The 20624-nt window shown below is 38.9% G+C and overlaps 2 protein-coding genes across 6 annotated transcripts; both read right to left on the bottom strand.

Annotated features, from left to right (window-relative positions):
* Positions 1-846: 846 nt before the first annotated feature.
* On the bottom strand, positions 847-20037 carry LOC143853091 (B3 domain-containing protein Os01g0723500-like). Of its 5 annotated transcripts, none has more exons than XM_077362812.1 (5): positions 19936-20037; positions 19711-19824; positions 18743-19178; positions 7745-7968; positions 847-1484 (listed from the first exon to the last, which is right to left on the bottom strand). In XM_077362812.1, exons 2-5 carry the CDS (start codon positions 19792-19794, stop codon positions 1212-1214), a joined length of 1017 nt encoding a protein of 338 aa, XP_077218927.1. In that variant the 5' UTR covers positions 19795-19824; positions 19936-20037; the 3' UTR covers positions 847-1211. The 5 variants fall into 5 exon arrangements, with proteins under 5 accessions (XP_077218927.1, XP_077218930.1, XP_077218926.1 ...); XM_077362815.1 differs by having other exon boundaries at positions 848-1484; positions 18743-18812; XM_077362814.1 differs by having other exon boundaries at positions 852-1484; positions 18743-18872.
* LOC143853092 (uncharacterized) lies at positions 1515-4275 on the bottom strand. The gene is made up of 4 exons (XM_077362816.1): positions 4004-4275; positions 3531-3906; positions 3111-3442; positions 1515-3023 (listed from the first exon to the last, which is right to left on the bottom strand). The coding sequence occupies exons 1-4, from the start codon at positions 4257-4259 to the stop codon at positions 2950-2952; spliced, it is 1038 nt and encodes a 345-aa protein (XP_077218931.1). The 5' UTR covers positions 4260-4275; the 3' UTR covers positions 1515-2949.
* Positions 20038-20624: the final 587 nt, after the last annotated feature.

The following is a 20624-nucleotide window of genomic DNA, read 5'->3' as shown; positions in this document are numbered from 1 at the left end:
GATAATGGGATAAACTCACCTAGTCTTTTCTTCTCTTTTCTTTTTTAATCGGCTGTAGAGAGCTTTTGGGATTTGTATTAGCCTTTGATAGCTTGTTAAATAATAAAAAGGCAAGGTGAGTTCCTTCCGTTATCAAAAGTAATTTGAACCACAACAATTCAAGGTTTATACAGTCCTTCAATTTGTAACTGGTTATCAAAGGTAATTTGAACCGCAACAATTCACCTTTTATAGTGTCATCAATTTATGATTGTGGATTTGCTAGGAAATTTCACAGGAGGCATTTTGCGGCTGGCTGTTGCATGAGAGCAGCCACACAGGCTCACTTTTCAGCAGATTTTGTCTTATTCATTGAATTCATTAAAGGTGGTTGCTCTCTCATGCAACAGCCAGCTGCAAAATGCCTTCTCCGAAGTTGAGCCTAAATGCCTCATCTGCAAATACAACTAAACTAGTCTTACTTACAAATAAGGATCAATTTTGTATCATTCAAAAGGGTGCACAAGTCCTTATAAGCACATCCACATCTATTCACTTTTCTTATGCGGGATCCTTCGCTTTTGCGTGGAACCCCAACAATCTCCCCACTCCATGCGTAAGCAACGCGGATAATCACGCCCATCCACTCGGCGGCAGCATGGGAACTACGAGATCTTCTCCGAGGGAATTTCACCGTCCTCGAAGACACACCGGGTTACCACGCCCCGGCTCTAATACCCCTTGTTGGGACCCAGGTAGAACTCACGCTCAAAAGCTAGTCGTTAAGGGGAGGGTGCCCAAATCCTATTCACTTTTCAAACGAGGGTCCTTTGCTTATGCGTGGAACCCCCAACAATCATAGTCTTTCGTTGAATCTAAACATCCACAAAGTGGCATAAGTGCATACATGCACACTACCTGCTATTGATGCGCAGGCAAGGCAACCAAAAAAATTCTCGAGGCTCTGTTTTTTGTAGTATGTTCTCTTTCTACCAAGAAAAGATAAAGATATACACAGAGTACCTATATACAGATCATGTTCCCTTCCAACCAAGAAGACATACATACAGAGCATCTAGAAATCAGTATTTGGTTGCATACCATGCCTGGCTAGAAACATCCTCCTCACAAAATGGAAGTAATTTCCCTACTAGAGTTAAAGACATAATTGCATGGTGCTGCACTGCTGCTAGAGGACTAGAAGAACTGAACTTTAACCATCCCAAGAACCATCACATGGCTTGAGATTTGATCTGTGCCTTATTTTCTTCGGAAAATCGAAAAATATGCACACACATTTTGAGCTTACCCACAAGCTCAAATATCCAGGAATCTCCTTCAACAAGATTGTTACCGTGTGCAAAGGCAATCCATCCAGCAGATAAGGCACTCCACCCATGGTAAGTAATATGCTTCACTTCCCATGCCTTCCCCTTCGGATCTTGGAGGATAATCTTGACCCTTCCCTTAGGAGGATGTGCCCTCGCGAAAGACACTGGTATTGGCTGAATAGGTAACAACTAATCAGTAGAAAACAGTTACTGGTACACAGCATGCATGTCAGCAATGAACTAAATGTACCAAGTAAAACATTGATTATCAGATGAGGAATGCTAATTTTTCTTCTTTTTTTCACGAATTCTAAAACTGCCTGTCCAAGCCGGGGAGAGGGGAAGAATTATTATGTTCAACCCATCTCAAGATGTCTCTCCTTTCTTCTCTTCCTACAAACTTACCTACAAAAGAAAAAAAAACGGAGACATGACATGCATATGCACACACACACGAGAGAGAGAGAGAGAGAGAGAGAGAGAGAGAGAGCAATCATGTGGTAGTTCTTACACATTACAATGGAACCAATTCGTTATTACAATGGGATATTAACAATCTTTTTCCCAGTGTAGCAATTTAGACCCATTTACCGATGCTTCCTTGAGATCTTCCCCAAGCACCGATCTGTAGTACCTAAAGCCCCAAATCATAAAAACGCTTTCTTATTGATATTTTTTCATAAAAAAGAGAAATAAGCCCATACAGAACTCACCACCAGCAGCATAGATCACCTGAGGAACTCTATCAGCTTTCTAGACAAACATCTTGACTAATTAGAACTAAGAAAGTCCCAAGTATGCTCCTCTTATTATCATATTTATTTCTCTTGCACGCACACACGCACACGCCACCAAAAAAAAAAAGAGAAGTCAAATATGATCATGAAATTGCAGTTTGAATATAGTCTCAAACTCCCAACATTCCATTAATAAGATCCATCATGGAGTACAACCCCATTACTTCCAGCCTTTTTTTATCACAAGTGCCATGTATCACCCTAAATTTGGATTATGTCCTAGAGGAAAATGCTCAAACGTATATTTAAGTTCATTGCGTAAAATATAAAGTACCAATATACAAATCTTGATTAAAACTTTTAGAAAAAATCATAAAACTTTACCAAAATGCCCAATGCCAAGGATTATTTGAGCATTTGACCATAATATTTTGCTTGACACTTTGGTTTTGAGACTACTAAAGTCATTGAATTGTATTCAGAACAACTACTTAAAATGGATATCCAAAACAAGATACGGACCAAGGTTGCCAGCACGGGATTCGAAATCGGGATTCGATTCGGGAATCGAAAGCGGGATTCGAAGGTTCCGGGGATGGTTGGGAGCGGGATTCGATTTTTCGCCGGGGATTCGCCGGGGAGTCGTCGGAGAGCGATAAAAAATTAATAAAAGATAAAATTTAAGGAAAAATACCTGAAAATGAAAATCTAAGCATTCAACTGTACACCATTAAACATAAACATCATTCTCCAAATACTGAAATTATAACAGTTTTTCATTCAGGAGCCAGGAATCCAGGGACCAGGACTCCACCATTAAACAAAAAATTTAGTTTCCAAAAAGCGAAATATCAAAATTATTACAGAATTTCTCAAGTATTTTTAAAAAAAAAGAAATAAAGTTAGGCTTTTCTCTTTCCCTTCGAATAAGCATGATCATCTCGTCCTCTTCCTTCTCCTCTTCCTTCTACATTTTCTGTAAAAGAAAAGTTTAAATAAATGAATTAATATTTATAAGACTAATATCTTCACTAGGAAATTGCAAGTGTTAAAGATTTTGTACCTCCCCTTGTACGTTCTCCACGCCCCAGGAAACTAGTAATACGACCTTGAGTGTTGGATGGTCGTCCAATTTCAAGTTCCGAGCTACTGACCACTCTTGGAGCCCCAGATCCTGCAGCTTCGTCATTGTCATCTAAGTCACGAATAGTGAGTGAAGGACTTGAAAGTAATGACTGAGATGACGCACGAAATGTAGAAGGTCTAAGGAAATCATCATCGAGATCCTGCCATCGCATATCCTCCATTCTGATAGAGGATTCATCCATAAGTAGGAGCTCTGGGTTGATGTCCCATTTTCTATTTGGTCCTTCTTTGTATGCAGCCGCATTAAATCTAAATAATAGATTCGAAATTAAATAAATAATCTGACATAAATAATAAAAAACAATTATTGCATGCAAAAACGAAACAAACTTTAAACCTGGATAGGAGTCGAAGATTTGAGTGGATGTACACAAGAGTATCAGCACGATGTGAATTTAAGCGATTACACTTTACATTGTGAATGAAGCTATACGTGCTCCATACTCTCTCTGCAGAAGATGTGCTGATAGGCTGTGAGAGAATTTTGATGGCCACTGACTGTAACTCTGGTACATGACTTCCATGAAAGTTCCACCATTTGGTCATACACACATTGGGATCTTTCGCATCATCCCTGGCAAATTTACTGGAAAACCTTCCAACCCTTCCCATGAAATCATATAACTGACGTCTAATCATACCACTCATCTCATCATCAGGGGAGAGATCCCTAATGGCTTCATATACAGCATCCATGATTTCAGGGTCTTTATCTGAAAATAAAATTGAATAATCGATCAGTCGATAACATAAATGAAGATAAATACAATTACATTATGAAAATTCACAATATGAGAAACAATTACATACCTGGGGTGACTCGTTTACCACCGCCTGGTGCTGGAATATTGAGATATGCAGGGTCATAATATTTTGGAGTGAGTACATGAGCCAAGGCATGCATTCGAACATTCATCTTCCCCCATCGTCCCACCACAATACCATGAATATGATTGTACATGTCAGGCACATCTTTCAAGTTATCTTTTATTTGTCCTAACATATTGTCCATGCCTTCGTACACTTCTGATATCAGACAGCCTTCTTGGTCAGTGAACTTAATCATTTTATAGACGGGCTTCGTAATTAATAATGCCAATTTTATGTTCGTCTAAAATTCATCAGAGACTACACAAGTAGTTGTCATCTCGCCCCTCTCTATCATCACTTTGTCGGTGCAAGCATTCAACCAAATTTTTCCAAGCATCTGTTAATACTGTCATCTGCAACGCCTCCCTTACATCAAGAAGTCTCTTAAGTGTAGTATAATGAGTTGCAAATCTAGTCTTCGCAACTTTCAGCAAATCAAACTTCGAATTGCTTCTAAATAGCAAGAGCCTGCGAATGATTGGTAATATATTTGACGACATCCTTGCAGGAACGGTAAGTCTCTCCAATCCAACCTAGGTGTTTATGCTTGGTCAAGTCTTTGAATATCAGATTTAATGTGTGAACCACACAAGGAGACCAAAATATGTGGGGATAAACTTTATTAACCTCTGTCCCAGCAAGCTTGCAATTGGCTGCATTATCTGTCAGCACTTGCACAACATTAAAAGGCCCTACTTCTTCAATAGCATTCAACAAAAACTTTGCAATGTTTTTCCCTGATTTCTCCACGGCAGAGAAGTCGTGCGCATAGAGAAACATTGAACCGAACATATTCGATGCCAGTACATTGATCAGGGCTTTGTTCTTCACGTTTGTCCATCCATCAGAGACAATAGATAGCCCATGTTCAGGCCATTTTTCTCTCACAACACCTAGATCTTTTGTTACATTATCTTTCTCATGGTCCAATAAAGTTGTTCTTGCTTTCTCATAAGAAGGCAACTTGTATCCAGGCACACAATTGGCGGCAGTTATCATCTCTTGAAAATATGGAGATCGGAGGACGTTAAAGGGAATCCCATTGGCGGCCAAAAATCTCAGCACTTTATGATCAACATCGTCTCTATCCTTTGCTCTAAAAGACTTGCCAAGTGGTGATTCACCAACCTTACTTGAAGAAGTCGCACCGGAGCTAGAAGACTTGCCAACCATGTCTAACCGTGATTTCTTCAGTGGCAGTCTCCCAGGTAAATTCTCTGCTCTTTGGACTTGGCTTCTGATGTGGTCTTGTAATTGTTTGTCTTTTGCAACTGCACTGCAATATGCTATTCCTTGACCTTGACCTCTTGGTGCTTTCACAAGGTGTGCGTGCACCCTTGTATAAGTCCCAGTGTAAACCTTCTTACAATGCTTACATTTCCACTTTTTGGTTCCCCCATGTCCTTCGCTAGCTTTCTTTCCTTTGACTACGTGTGACCATAAAACTGTCGCTGACCTTGCGTTCGGAGTCAACACTATGTCCTCGTCATAATCTTCTTCCACACATTCTTCATCATAGTTGTATTCTAGGTCCCCTTCAAAAACTATGTCATCATCACCTACACCTTGGCCTTGAAATTCTTGGTCGACAGTCTCGTCCATCTTTCCTCAATTGCCTCCTGACAAAATCAAATTGTAAAATATTTGAATAATATATATCAGCACTACTGTATTTTGATGCGGGCACTCCTCAGTCCTCAGTCCTCACTTTATTAAAAATTTAAAAGTATGGTATGGCCTGCACTACAGGATGATCCAAAGTCCAAACCGTCCATTAGATGGGCCACGGCCTAAATAGGTTGGGCCCCAAAAATCATTTCCAAAGGTTGATCGGTATAAAGTATAAAGTAAACACCAAGTTATAACCAATCTGTGTGGGATACACTTGGTAACTGGAGGTTTATACTTGATTTTCCTATATTTTTTATATATCTTAGAGATGAGATGATCAGATGAATGCAGGCATTTGTGATTTTCTGATTTTCACCATAATAACTTTCAGAAAAGAACCAGCAATAGACAGAGATAAATACCTCGTTAAATTTGAATAGCAAAGGACCCTCTTTCTAATGTTGCTTGCTTTTGCAACAATTGAAATAAGTTTGATCCTAACCCTCCGATCTATAGAGGGTTAGCATCAACTCAAACATTCAGATCGGAGGGTTTGAGAGTTGATCCTAACCCTCTAATCTATAGAGGGTTAGGATCAACCTATGGAAATTATTTTTGGGGCAAAAATACTTTTTTAGGCCGTGGCCCATCTAATGGACGGTTTGGATTATCCTGTGGTGCGGGCCATGCCATACTTTTTAATAAAAATACAAAAAATAAAAAATCATGGATTATCCAAAGTTCCAAACCGTGAGGATAATCCATGGTTTGGATTATCCTGTGGTGCGGGCCATGCCGTGAGGACTGAGGAGTGCCCTCATCAAAAATCAAAATCAAAATCAAAATCAAAATCAAAATCAAAATACATGAGTCGCATTTCACAGAAACTGTGTGAGATTCGGTTTCTCACAGAAACCATCAACACAGAAACCCATCCCTTTTTTTTAGTATTTAAAAAAAAAAAAACAAAAAAATATATACATACCTTTCCTTTTTCTTCTTCTTCTTCTTCTTCTTTTTCTTCTTCTTGCCGGCGGGAATCGCCGTGAGAGAGAGGGGCGGCGGTGAGAGAGGAAAGGGGGAGAGGAGCGGCTGTGAGGAGGAGGAGGAGGAGAAGAGGGTTTTCGGTTTTTTCGTTTTTTAGGGGTTTTTTTAGCTTTTATAGGTTTTAAGTTGAAATTACAAAAATAACCCCACTTAAAATATCACCCTTACTGTTAAAAAAAGGCTATAAATGTAATTTCACGACAAAAAGTTGGGATTCGCGATTCCCATCACTAAAATACCGGATTTGATCTTATGGGAATCGCGATTTTAAATTATGTGATTCCCGAATCCAAATGACTAAAAACCGCGGATTTCATTTTCATAAAACGCGTATTTAACTTTCCAGAATCGCGATTTCGGTGGAAACGGAATCGCGATTCCCAAATGACGATTCGCGATTCCGATGGAATGGATTCGGGATTCCCCAGAATCGGGGAATCGAATCGAATTACGATTCCGATTCGCGATTCGGGGAATCGCGAATCCCCAAGTATAGGTGTGAATCCGGCTTCTCTGGTACGGACTCACCTGCTCAAAGCCTTTGAGAGCCCCACACTTGTTAAGGAGTTAGAGTGTAATAAGCATCAAACCGGGTCTTTTTCCTTTTTTGTCAGTCAAAGGGAAACAACCAATGTCCAAAACATAAAGAAGAATTGCAGCATTCCCTTACTCCTCTTACCATTGACCTTACAAATGCAATAGCACTCTTGTAAGGTAGAGAGGGTTTCTAAATGGAAGATGCAGAAGAGATGACACACCTAGTGATGGCAGAATATCGAAGGATGAAATATGAGGGTCAAGAGGGGAAATTTTTTGACTCCCAAGATGCATAGCTCCAAGTTAGGGCGTCCACAAAATTTAACCACTAAGACATGTACGAGGTATTTTTTTGTGAAATATATTTACATAATGAAATAAAATATATATGTTATCACAACACTTATGTCACAGCAGTTTGATGAGGATTAATGGGCAAAATAAAAAATGGACTGAATGGCATAAAACTCGGAAAAATAGACTCACCACACATCCCCTGCGCACATGATTTGCATTGATAATTTTTGTAAAAAATGGAAAATCAGAGGTAATGGAGTTGGCTCTTTCCTGGGCTTTTCGATTTTCTTCTGACATCACATGCTGCGTTCTTCCCAAATAATGAACTGTTTCAGCAACACTGGCAGGCAGGTCAAGATCCTCTGTTTCAATCCTTACAACCCCTTCTGGTTTAGGAGATGAGTTATATTTGTCTGATTCATACAAACAATGGTTACCTAAACCTTATGGTAAATTTAGAAATTAGAAATGGAAGTAGCTAACATAAGCATTAGAGGTATGCTAAACTCACAGGAGCCCTTGTAGAAAAGGACTACAAGGGCAGCACTAATGGAGCCACGTCATTGCTTATACGGTTATCAGCGCCGTTTTAAATGCACACAGGCTGATGTGGCTCCAATAGTGCCGCCCTTGTAGGCTTTTTCTACAAGAGCTCCTGTGAGTTTAGAATGAAATGAACAGTCATGCATATCTGCTTACATTCTTTATTCTTTACCTTAATGCCATGTTTGGCAACCACGAATTTTTTTCATGGAATATTAGTTTACCAAGTGGTGAGAGAGAGGTAGGGAGAGTGAGAGAAAGAGAGAATTGAGAGGGCAAGAGTGATGGTACAAAGTGGATGAAAAATAGGGAGAAAACTCCGTTTTTAGTAGAGTTGTTCTTTTCCCTATTTTCAGCCACTTCTTGCCCTCTCCTTACTCCCTCTCCTAATGCCCTCTCAATTCTCTCCCTCTCCCTCTCCCAAACTCCTCGCCCCTCTCCTGCTAAACATGACATAAATAGATAATTATTCCATACAAACATGAGGTTCAATATGAAATATGATGCGGGTGATTTAGAGGGAAGAAGACGAAAGTAAAACACAACCAAGAGAAGAAGGAAACAGGAGCAATGCTCAAACAAATTGATACATCATCAATAATCTACATGAGACCTAATATTATAGGAAATGAAATCATGGGTGTTTGTGGAGTGAAAAGCAATAAAGAAAAGACAAGAAAGGGGCAAGAAAAAGAAAGAGGAGGAGAAGAAAAAGAAAAAGTAGGATTTTTTCTAAGGGTTTTGGGTTTTGCTTTGGGATCAAAACCTATGGCTTTCAGCACTCTTGATGATTTTCACCGTCTTTGAATCCTCTTGATGCACGGAGTCTTTGCAAGGATTTGGTTTCTCTGATTTGAAGATCAGAAAGTGTATCTGCTGTGAGAAAGTGGGATTTATAGTTCCCAAAGAATTACCCTTTATATCTCTCAGATTTGTTGCATTTCCTGAAGTTTTGGGTGAAAACTTGAGAGAGACGTTGTATTACCCATTTTAATTAGTGGAGATTTCGTCGGATTCGCCCCGTGGTTTTGCCCTCTTCATTAGAGGGTTTTCCACGTAAATCCTTTGTGTTTTCTTTTGTGAATGCTCTCTTCATGGTTTGATTCTTTAATCCACATATAAACTTGCTTCAAAATTTTAATGGTCTTTCTTCGGAAAAAAAAAAAAAAACCATACAAGTGGTATCAGAGCTGTGGTTGTCTGCAAGAGTAGTTGTTTGTGTGGATTAAAATGGAGAGTTCTATAGGAACTACAATCACGCTTACAAGATCAAATTAAATGATTTGGAAACCAAAAATGGAGCATATCCTTTACTGTAAGCATTTGTATGAACCCAGCCCAGCTGATAAACATGTCTGATAGGGAATGGAAAAAACTCGAATAGAAAGGTTATTAGACATATTAGGCAATGGTCGGTTGACAGTGTATTCCACCATATGTCTAATGAATCATCGTCACATTCTCTTTGGAAAAAGTTAGAGACGCTTTATAAGAAAGACTGTAGGGAACAAAGTTTTCCTAATTAGAAAGCTAGTAAACCTGAAGTTCAAAGAATCTGGTTCAATTGCAGAGCATTTGAATGAAATTTAGAGCATAGTGAACCAGTTGTTTTCAATGAAGATGGTGGTAGATGATGAGTTACAGGCATTGCTGCTTTTGAGCTCATTACCTGATAGTTAAGAAACTTTGGTGGTGTCAATTAGTAACTTTGCTCCCGATAGGGTACTTCCTATGAGTCATGTTACTAGTATCTTGCTCAATGAAGAGACTAGAAGGAAATCAACGGGTACAGATCATACACAGGCTCTTGTCACCGAGAAGAGAGGTAAAAGTGAAAGCGCTACAAAATCGTGACAAATCCAAAGGAAGGTCGAAGTCAAGAGAGAAGGCTAAATGCTAGCATTGTGGTAAAGAGGGCCACATAAAGAGTAATTGTTGGGTTTAGAAAAGAGAACAGAAAGAAGGAAAATATCTGAAGAAGAATGACGATAAGAATACCACAGCTACCGTATCTGATGAAGAGGTAGTGGAACTCTCTTTTGGAGAAGAGTGTTTGCATGTTGCGGATTAGGGAGTAGAGTAGGTTGTTGATACAATTTCTTCCTACCATGATATTCTCAATAGGGAGTTCTTCACTTTATATAAAGCAGGGGACTTTGTTATGGTGAATATGAGCAACACTAGTCTCTCAAAGATTGTGGGAATTAGTGATGTATGCATAGAAACCAATGTTGGGTGCACTTTAACTTTGAGGGATGTGCGGCGTGTTCCTGATTTGCTTCTTAATCTGATTTCTAGGATAAGCTATGGATAGGCAAATCTATGAAAGCTACCTTGATGAGGGAACATGGAAGCTTACCGCTTTTGGCATTACGGAGCATATGAGGTGAAAATCTCATTGTTGCAAACAGGAAGGTTTGTTGCACACTATAGAAGACTCGTGCAAAAGTGTGCAAGGATGTGGCAAATGTTACTGAAGACGGTTCTCCTAACTTGGGGCATAAGAGGCTTGCTCACATAAGTGAGAAGGAGTTGTAGATTCTAGCAAAGAAGGCACTTATTCCTTTCGGTAAAAGTACGCATCTTGACCGTTGTGATTATTGTTTATTTGGTAAACAACATATGATTTCTTTTCTTAAGTCATCAGAAAGAAAAATTAATGTGCAAAACACCTAGATATGCTTTACTCTGATGTATGTATGTGGTCTCATTGAGGTGGAATCCCTTGTTGGCAATCATTATTTTGTCACTTTTATTGATGATGCATTCATGAAAGTGTGGGTATACTTGTTGAGAACAAAAGATCAATTGTTCTAATCTTTTCAGCAATTTCATTTCATGGTGGAGAGAGACAGGAAAACCTTTAAAGTGTCTACGTATTGATAATGGAGGAGAGTATACATCGAATGAGTTTAGCTGCTATTGTTCTGAATACATATAAAGCATGAGAAGACAATTATAAGTACTCCACAACATAATGGCGTAGTAGAGAGGTTAAACCACACTATTATTGAGAGAGTCGGATCCAGGTGAAGATGGCTAAGTTGTCACAGTCATTTTGGGGTAAAGCAATTCGCCCCAAAGCGACACTGCTTGCTACTTAATTAACAGATCTCAATCAGTTGCTTTAGATTTTGATACTCCATTAAAGAGTATTAATAAGAAAAGATGCTTCTAACTCTCATATGAAGGTGTTTAGGTGTAAAGTATTTACTCATGTACCCAAAGAGCAAAGTTTAAAGCTTGATGACAGAGCTCACCATGCATATTTGTGGGCTATGAAATGAAAATTTTGGCTACAGACTATAGGGATCCTGAAAAGAAGAATATACTCACAAGCAGATATTTTGTGTTCCATGAAGACCAAACTTTTGCAGATTCTGAGAGGGTTGAAAAACCTAATCGTGTGGTTAATGATATTTCTAATCTTTTTTTAATAGCAACCAATTATATTAAGACAAGAAGATTGAGATGGTCAATTACAATGCGGAGAATGACAAATGCGGGAAAAACAACATGGATAAATGAGGAAAAACAAACAAAGGCTGATTAAGGAGGGAGATCGTCAAATTAGGCGAGAGCATCCTTAGCAAACCCCTCTCTCGCAAGCCAATCCGCAACATCATTTGCTGATCAATGAACATGCCGAAAGATAATAGCAAAAGATCCTATATGCTTCTTTATTTCATCGAAATATCTGTCGAACCTCCAACGATACTTAATCTCTCCCTTGATACATCGAATGACATTTAATGAGTCTCCTTCCACCACTAGGTTAGCTAACAACTTTTATCCACCAACAAAATGCCTTTATTCAATGCCCAGACCTCCGCCCCCGAGGCATCAATAATCCCAATAGGACCGGCAAAGACCCATGTAACGTCGCCCTTCTCATTCCTCAACACCCGGATATCACTGTACGAACATCATATGCTGGATACCTCATGCACTGACTAAGTGAAGTAGTTCAACACATTGTTGTACGTAGAACAGATTGTGGCACTATCCGAGGTATTTCCGCGAGTCCTCGAAATGGGATGACGGAAAAACATGCGGTGGAAACTACGAAGCTGGAGTACCTATGATTAACTTTTCGGGAAATTTCCAAATGAACAATTTCAATGAAATCTTTCAATTTCTTATTTTACTATGTTCAAGTCTTTGTATTCCTCTATCTGTAGAGTACATTGAATGCACAGCAATGGCTATAACAGAGTTTCTGTTAATTCACCCATTCTCATTCCTCAACATCCCTCCTATTCCTGATGGGCCGGGGTTTCCAAGGTAAGAACCATCAAAGTTAAGCTTAAGGTAGCCCCCTTGTGGAGGCTCCCACTTCGCCAAGACTTTATGTTTTCTTTCTACACTAAAGCAAATATCCTTCCACCCCTGGCAAAGATCATATGATGAAGTGGATCTACAAGAGGGAAGTGCAAACCATGAAAAAGCAGGGGTCTTGGTAGGTTAACATTGCCCTAATATTTCTAATCTTACATGTATTCGTTCTCCATTAAAGCATGTTACACATGAGGGAGAAATGCAAGAAGAAGATAGTAATGATCATGGATCAGATGCGCAGGTGGTCATGATGATATGATAGAGCATGAGCAAAAGGGCAGCCCCCACAGCCAGAGATAGTAGAATCTCAGGTTAGAAGATCTACTAGAGAGCATCGACAATCATTGAGATACCCTACCTCAGATTATATCTTACTTATTGATGAAGGGGAGCCAGAACTTTTTCAGGAAGCACAATCAAATAAAGGAAAAGACAGTTGGATAAAGGCTATGCAGAATGAGATGAATTCTCTGCAGAAGAAATATACTTATGAGTTAGTTGGGCTTCCTGAGGGCAAACAAACTTTGAAAAACAAATGGGTGTTCAAGCTGAAAAAAAGGATGGTAGTCAAAAGCTAGTGAAGTACAAAGTTCGGTTGGTGGCGAAAGGCTTTAGGCGAAACAAAGGGCTTGATTTTGACGATATATCTCTCAAGTTGTAAAAATGACCTTTATTCGAACAGTTTTGGGTTTGGAAGGTAGCTTTGACATAGAGCTTGAGCAGTTAGATGTCAAGACTGCCTTTCCTCATGGTGACCTTAAAGGAAGAGAACTACATGATACAACTAAATGGGTTTGAAGTGAAAGGAAAAGAACACTTGGTTTGCAGATTGAAGAAAAGTTTGTATGGGTTAAAATAGGATACAAGGCAGTAATACAAGTTCGATCATTTATGGCGGATCAGGGTACGAAAGAACAACTGTAGATCAGTGTGTATGTTAGAAAATTTCCTAGTGGTAACTTCATGGTCCGTTTGCTTTTTGTGGATGATATGTTGGTAAAAATGTTAACATGATTGACAAGCTGAAAGAAGATTTGTTCAAGTCCTTTGGCATGAAGTAGTTGGGTCCTGCAAAACATATTTTTGGGATGAAGATATTCTGCGTTAGAAAAACAAAGAAGTTGTGGTTGTCACAGGAGAGTTATGTTGAACGGGTGCTTGAAAGGTTCAATATGAATGATGGTAAGCCGGTTAGTACATCTCTTAGCAGCCATTTCAAGTTGAGTAAAAACTCATGTCCTACTAATAAAGAAGGAAAGGAAGAGATGATAAAGATTCCTTACTCCTTTGTTGTAGGGAGTCTCATATAAGTGATGATTTGCACACGACCAGATATTGCTCATGCGGTAGGTGTAGTGAGCAGATTTCTTTCTAATCCTGGAAGAGAATACTGGGAAGCAGTGAAATGGATAATGAGGTACTTGAGAGGAACTTCCAAGTTGTGCTTGAGTTTTGGTGGTTCAAAACCAGCCCTAGAAGGATTTACAGATGATGATGATGATATGGTAGGTGACCTTGATCGTAGAAAGTCAACTTCGTAATATTGTTTACTATTTTAGGGGAGAGCCGTTTCTCGGCAATCGAAAGTCAAGAAGTGCCTTATCTACGACAGAGCCAAAATACATCGCTTCTACTGAGGCAGGAAAAGAGATGCTATGGATGAAAAGATTTCTTCAAGAACTGGATTTGAAGCAAGAAGAGTGTGTGATTTACTGTGACAATCAGAGTGCCATTGACTTAAGCAAGAATGCTACATACCTCTCTCGCGCCAAGCACATTGATGTTATGTACCATTGGATCCGTGATGTGATCGAGAAGCAATTGATCCAATTGAAGAGGATTCATACTGACGGGAATCCGTCTAACATGATGACTAAGGTTGTTCCTAGAGAAAAGCTTGAGCTATGCAAAGACATGAAAATCATGGACTCCGAGTGAGGGGTCAAGGTTGGTGTTCCCTCCTCATGGGCTTGGAGGGGGAGATTGTTGTGGGGTTCAGCCCCATGATATTGGCCCCATACCCACTACAAGAGTCCTATTATTATAGGAAATGAAATTGTGGGTGTGTCCAGAATGAAAAACGATTAAGAAAAGACGAGAAAGGGGGAGGAAAAAAAGAGGGGAGCAGGAGAAGAAGAAATAAAAAAAACTAGGGTTTTTTTCTATGTGGCTTTCCGGTTTTGCCTCGGGATCAAAACCTATGGCCTAAGAAGCACGGGTCCTCTCCGGAGGCCCACACACCCGTGTTGGGTGCGTATCGGGTGCGGGTGCTCTTGCATACTCTTTGGGTGCGTACCGGGGGTACGCACCCAAACAACAAACAAAATGAAAATCCAGTTTGGGAGTTTGTGTACGTACTGGGTGCACAACCGGTTCGAATTAAATCGAAAATTACAGATTTACAATAAAGGGGTTGTCCCAATTAACAAAAGGGGGGGTTGAATATATCAAAATATTTATAATATATGGGAAAAGTGTTTGTGAGCTAGAGCTCACAAACATAGGGGGCCCACACTGTTTGAATGATCCAAACCATTCATTTGATAGGCCCTAGTATAGATAGGGTGTGCCCAAAAAACCAGCTTCATAGGATCATCCTAACCCTTCCATTTGTGGATGTTAAAATGGACCGGTATGAACCTCCATAAATTTGCCCATTTTTAACTCCGCAAATGGAAGGGTTAGGATGATCCTTGAAGCTGGTTTTTTGGTCACACCCTATCTATACGAGGGCCTATCATATGAATGCTTTGGATCATCCAAACAATGTGGGCCCCCTATGTTTGTGAGCTCTAGCTCATATAAGCTTACATGAGCTCTAGCTCACAAACACTTTTCCCAATATATATATATATATATATAGAGGAATAAGAGTGTGCGCTCAGCCGCACCAAGCTTAGGTGCGGTCGAGGGCCAAAAACTCATGTGGGCCCACATTGTTAGGATGGCCCAAAGCATTCATTTGTAAGACCCCATCATAGATAGGGTGTGTACAAAAAATCAGCTCCATAGGATCATCCTAACCCATCCAAAAGTGGAGGGCAAAATGGACAGACACCGTTTGCCACAAATCTGCCCACTTTTGCCCTCCACTTTTGAAGGGGTTAGGATGATCCAATGGAGCTGATTTTTTGTACACACCCTATCTATGATAGGGCCTTGCAAATGAATGGTTTTGATCACTACAAAAAGTGTGGGACCCATGTGTTTAGGCCCTCGACCGCACACTCTTATTCCTCATATATATATATATGAGAAAACGGTTCCTACACATATGTGTAGATAAGTTATCTACACACTAGCTTAAAATACAGTGTGGGCCACATTATTTGGGTGATCCAAACCATTAATTTTTAAGGCCCTCTCATAGATAGGGTGTCCACAAAAAATCAGATCCATAGGTTCATCCTAACCATTCGAAGAGGCAAAAAATGAACTAATTTGTGAAGGTTTAAAGACATCCATTTTACCTCCACAAATCGTAGGGTTGGGATGATCCTATGGATCTGATTTTTTGTAGACACCCTATCTATGTGAGGGCCTTTAAAATGGATGGCTTGGATCACCCAAACAATGTGGGCCCCCACTGTATTTTAAGCTAGTGTGTAGAGAACTCTCTACACATATGTGTAGGAACCGTTTTCTCTCTCTCTCTCTCTCTCTCTCTCTCTCTCTATATATATATATATATATATATATATATATATATATATATATATATATATATAGAAAGAGAGAGAGAGAGAGAGAGGAAAAGGATTGTACACTCGAGTGTACCAACCTTATGGTACGCTTGAGTGCCCAATTACATGTGGGCTCACAATTTTAGGATGATCCAAAGCATTCATTTGAAAGGTCTTTATATAGATGGGGTGTGTACCAAAAATCAGCTCCATAGGATCATCCTAACTCATCCTTTTGTGGAGGTCAAAATGGACAGACATTGTTTGTCCACAAATCTGCCCATTTTTGCCCTCGACTTTGGAGGGGTTAGGATGATTCAATAGAGCTGATTTTTGGTACACACCCTATCTATGATAGGGCCTTGCAAATGAATGCTTTGGATCACCACAAAAAAATGTGGGACCCATGTGATTGGGCACTCGAGCATACCATAAGGTTGGTACGCTCGAGCTTACAATCCTTTTCCTCATATATATATATATATATATATATATATATATATATATATATATATATATATATATATATATATATATATCCCGTAATTAAAAACCTAACAACTTAAAAGTAATATTATATTTTGGTGAAGTAATACTAGATTTTGGTGATGTTATTGTTTTTTTATTGTTCTCCAATTAAATTGTTTGAATTCTTTAACAAATTATTTAAATTTTTTTATTTTTATAAATATATAATAAAATATAAAAATATATTATATTCAGCGTACCCCCAACGTACTCGTATCCTATTTTTTTTAAATCGCGTATCCACGTACCCGTATTGTGTTGTACCCGCACCCCATACCCGTATCCATGCTTCTTGAATATTTTCACCATCGTTGAAGCCTCTTGATGCAGGGAGAGTTTACCAGGATTTGGTTTCTTTGATTTGAAGAATAGAATATGTATTTGTGGTAAGAAAGTGGGATTTATCATTACCAAAGAGGTAACCTTTATATCACTCTGAGTTTTGTATTTCCTCAATTTTAGGTGAAACTTGAGAGAGACATATTACCCATTTTAATTAGTGGAGAATACGTCGGATTTGCCTCCTGGTTTTTCACTCTTCATTGGAGGGTTTTCCATGTAAATCTTTTGTGTTCTCTTGTGTGAATGCTCTCTTGATGGTCCGATTCTTTAACCCACATATAAACTTCCTTCGAAATTGTAGTGGTTTTCTTCGACAAAAAAACCCTACACTTAAGCCCTCTCAATTCCTTCCCACTCCCAGCCTTAGAAGCAGGAACCTTCTCTAGGGGTGCCGCTCCCACCTCGGAACCTCGATTTAGCGCTCCTTAGGAAGGAGCTTCTAGGGAGCGCAACCACAGAGAGACAGGAACCGCTCTAATGACGCTCCCAGCCTGCTTCTATTACTCTATAAGTCCCACCATCACTAACTTCCTTATATCAAACTCCTCCAACTCTTCAAAGTACTTCATTGGAGTAAGCTCAAAGGCTTGTGCATCTTCAAAAGGCACGAGGAACGAGTGCACACAAATGAAGATGGTGAAGATGGTTAGAAATTAGCTTTTAGATGTACTTAAATTTTGAAAGATACATATGAAAATGGTTAGAAACTATTATTTTTTTATGTCCTTGAATTTTGAAAGATATATAAAGAAAATATTACATACACGCTCCCACGACGCTCCCAAACATAGACTCTTCTAGACCCCCACATTTCCCCGCCCCCGCTCCCGCGTCCACCCCCGCACCCACTTTGTGCTTCTAATCTCCCAGCCTCCTTGCCCCTCTCCCACCAAACATGACCTAAATCGATAATTATTCCAAAGAAACATGAAGTTCAAGATGAAATATGATGCTGGTGATTAAGAGGGAAGAAGAAGAAAGTAAAATACAAAAACACAACCAAGAGAGGAAGAAAATGGGAGCAATTCTCGACCAAATTGATATATTATCAATAATCTAAGTCTGTGCAAAATCCCCAATTCCATCTCATACAACTCATTTCATAGAACTCTTACATGGGACTCTTCCCGCAACATTAAGTACTACAATTTTCAACACTACAACTTACTAGACTTACTTACAGAAACACAATTTACTAGATTTAGTTAATGAAATATACCATACTAGACACTAGTTAATGAAGCACAACTTACTAGGCCACTTATTGAAATACAACTTATTATGACTAATAAATAAGGTGGTTGTAGAATAAGTCTTCCAAGCATTCATTACAAAACAACCTTGGGTTCTTCACCCAAGCCACCTAGGCGTGAGATGCCTGCCAAGCTGGAACTACATCAAAATAAGTCACTTTTTCTATTTTTGAGCTGCAAAATTTAATTAACGATAATCTCATGTCCAGGATTTCACATGCATCTACAATCTATTTCATGAAGCAATTAAGTACTCTTTTAAGTAAGGAAAGGAAGAACAACAAGAGAACATTGAAGATACATAATACATGTAGCCTATGTGAAGAAATTTGAAAAAGCTCATCAAAGGGAAAAGCAGGATTTGTGAGCTCTACAGTTGATATCTCAGGTTGATAGTAATTTTTCTATGGATTAGAAATTTAAGAAACATGGAATAGAATTTCTTTCCTGGGGTGTAAATCTTCATAAACAGATTTAATCGGTAGTTTTTTTCTCCTTACCTGGAAATGAATGTTTCACTGTGCATAAGTTGTTGCTCAAATGGTTTTTTGAGTCAATTTCGCAAGCTTTCTGCAAAGAGATGGTGGAACCAAAATTCAGAGACGTCTTCGGTGGCCTACACCGCTTTTTCTGTTCATGAAAGAAGGTTTGTTCTTGAAAAATGTTGCTGGTTAAAATGTCTTCTCTCTCACACACAGTTTTATCGAAAATAAGTACATTGAAACGCATATTTCCATCATATCTAAAAACTAGAAATTCAGAAACCCTTAGGGAATGGGCTTTGGCAAATTCCTGCCAACCATCCTGTAGATATGTACCATTGACAGTTTTGCTCAATTCCACATGCCAAACCCTACTGCTAGGACCCTCTAGAATGACTGTTCTTTTAGATGATGCTTCCTTTGAAATATGCTTCATGAAAGCTGGCGGAATCCGCTACAAATTTAAAAACAGTTACAGTTTCAGCATAGCATTTAGGTGTAGTATAATGGGTTATTGTCCATATTTAACTTCCCGGGTAAATGAAAAAGAACACAAATAAGAACTAAAAAATAGTACTAACCAGGAATAAACAACAAAGAACAGAACAGACCATTAAAGCAAACAGATACAACATCGATTTCATAGCAAATTTAAATACAGTTGAACATTCAGCACGCCATTTTTCGTGGGGGCAGAGGGGAGGTGTTCAGAATAGTGGGTTATTTTGCATATTTAGTGTACCGAATAAGTAAAAACGAATAAAAACAAAAGGTATAAAATAGTTCTATCCAAGAAGAAACATCAGATAACAGAACAAACCCTTAAAGCAAACAGATGCAACATCAATTTCATAGTAAAAAAAAATCCATACACTCTAAAGCAAATACAATGCAATTAGCAATGAAAGGCAGTATCCAAAGAAAGCAAAACCTAAGATTTTCATTTGGAAATAGAGAGAAACGAAATGGATAAGAAAAAGAAATACCAGACGGTTGGAGAAGTCTCCCAACAGAACTTTGAAGAAGTGGGGCTTCCTTTCCAAGCAGTTTCTAAGTGGTGACCTTGCCATTCTAGAATCAAAACAAGGGTTTGAAGTGCTCTGAAAAAAACAGATATTTCCATTAGTCAAATGGTGCATTTGGAGATGGGATGGAAGAAAAAGCAAATACTGGCAGGTGACATGTGGCATCTTCTTCCCAAACAATTGTACCTTGAACCACTGTAGTTCAATTTTAATGAGGAGACCTTCAATTTATGACAGGGAAATGATATATTTGTCCCTTTTTTCTTACTTAAGACAACCCTCTCTGGTATATTTTTCACTGCTCTTCTACAGCTCTTCCAAGTATAAAAGGGTATAAAAAAAGGGAAATGTTATCAGCACTAATGTATTTTGATGAGGGCACTCCTCACTTTATTAAAAGTACTGTTTGGCCCACACCATAAGATGATCCAAACCGTCCATTAGATGGGCCACAGCCTAAATAGTTTATGTCCCAAAAATTATTTCCATAGGTTTATCCTAACCCTCCGATCTATAGAGGGTTAGGATCAACCCTCTAACATCCAGATTGGAGGGTTAGGGTCAACCTATGGAAATAATTTTTGGGGCACAACCTATTTAGGTTGTGGCCCATCTAATGGACGGTTTGGATCATCCTATAGTGCGGACCATACCGTACTTTTAATAAAGTAAGGAGTCCCCTCATCAAAATACAGTACTGCTGATCACATTTCCCTTAAAAAATCATTTCCCTTTAAATAACCATTTCAAAAAAAAAAAAACTCCTTTAAATAAGCACGTATCTTTTCCCTCTAAAATGTAGAAATAAAACTATTCCAAGGAAAAAAATTTCTTAGATAAATATTTTCGTGCAATCTACACAGGGCCTAAGGATC

Source organism: Tasmannia lanceolata, unplaced genomic scaffold, assembly GCF_043159265.1.
Source record: "Tasmannia lanceolata isolate RefF3 unplaced genomic scaffold, GAP_Taslan_0.1 ptg000019l, whole genome shotgun sequence".
Classification (NCBI taxonomy): Eukaryota; Viridiplantae; Streptophyta; class Magnoliopsida; order Canellales; family Winteraceae; genus Tasmannia; species Tasmannia lanceolata.
Note: the sequence above shows the minus strand (reverse complement) of the source record. Positions and strands in the feature narration are given on the sequence as shown.

Excerpts from the sequence above, each read along its gene's own strand:
- LOC143853091 (XM_077362811.1), bottom strand. The coding sequence starts at position 19,914 with ATGCCACATGTCACCTGCCAGTATTTGCTTTTTCTTCCATCCCATCTC. Across the intron at positions 7,969-18,742 it reads AGTGAAACATTCATTTCCAG|ACAAATATAACTCATCTCCT; the intron begins GTAAGGAGAAAA and ends TGTATGAATCAG. Across the intron at positions 1,485-7,744 it reads ATGTGCGCAGGGGATGTGTG|CCAATACCAGTGTCTTTCGC; the intron begins GTGAGTCTATTT and ends TTACCTATTCAG.
- LOC143853092 (XM_077362816.1), bottom strand. The coding sequence starts at position 4,259 with ATGATTAAGTTCACTGACCAAGAAGGCTGTCTGATATCAGAAGTGTAC. Across the intron at positions 3,907-4,003 it reads TGGTAAACGAGTCACCCCAG|ATAAAGACCCTGAAATCATG; the intron begins GTATGTAATTGT and ends TTTTATTTTCAG. Across the intron at positions 3,024-3,110 it reads TGGAGAACGTACAAGGGGAG|AAAATGTAGAAGGAAGAGGA; the intron begins GTACAAAATCTT and ends TTTCTTTTACAG.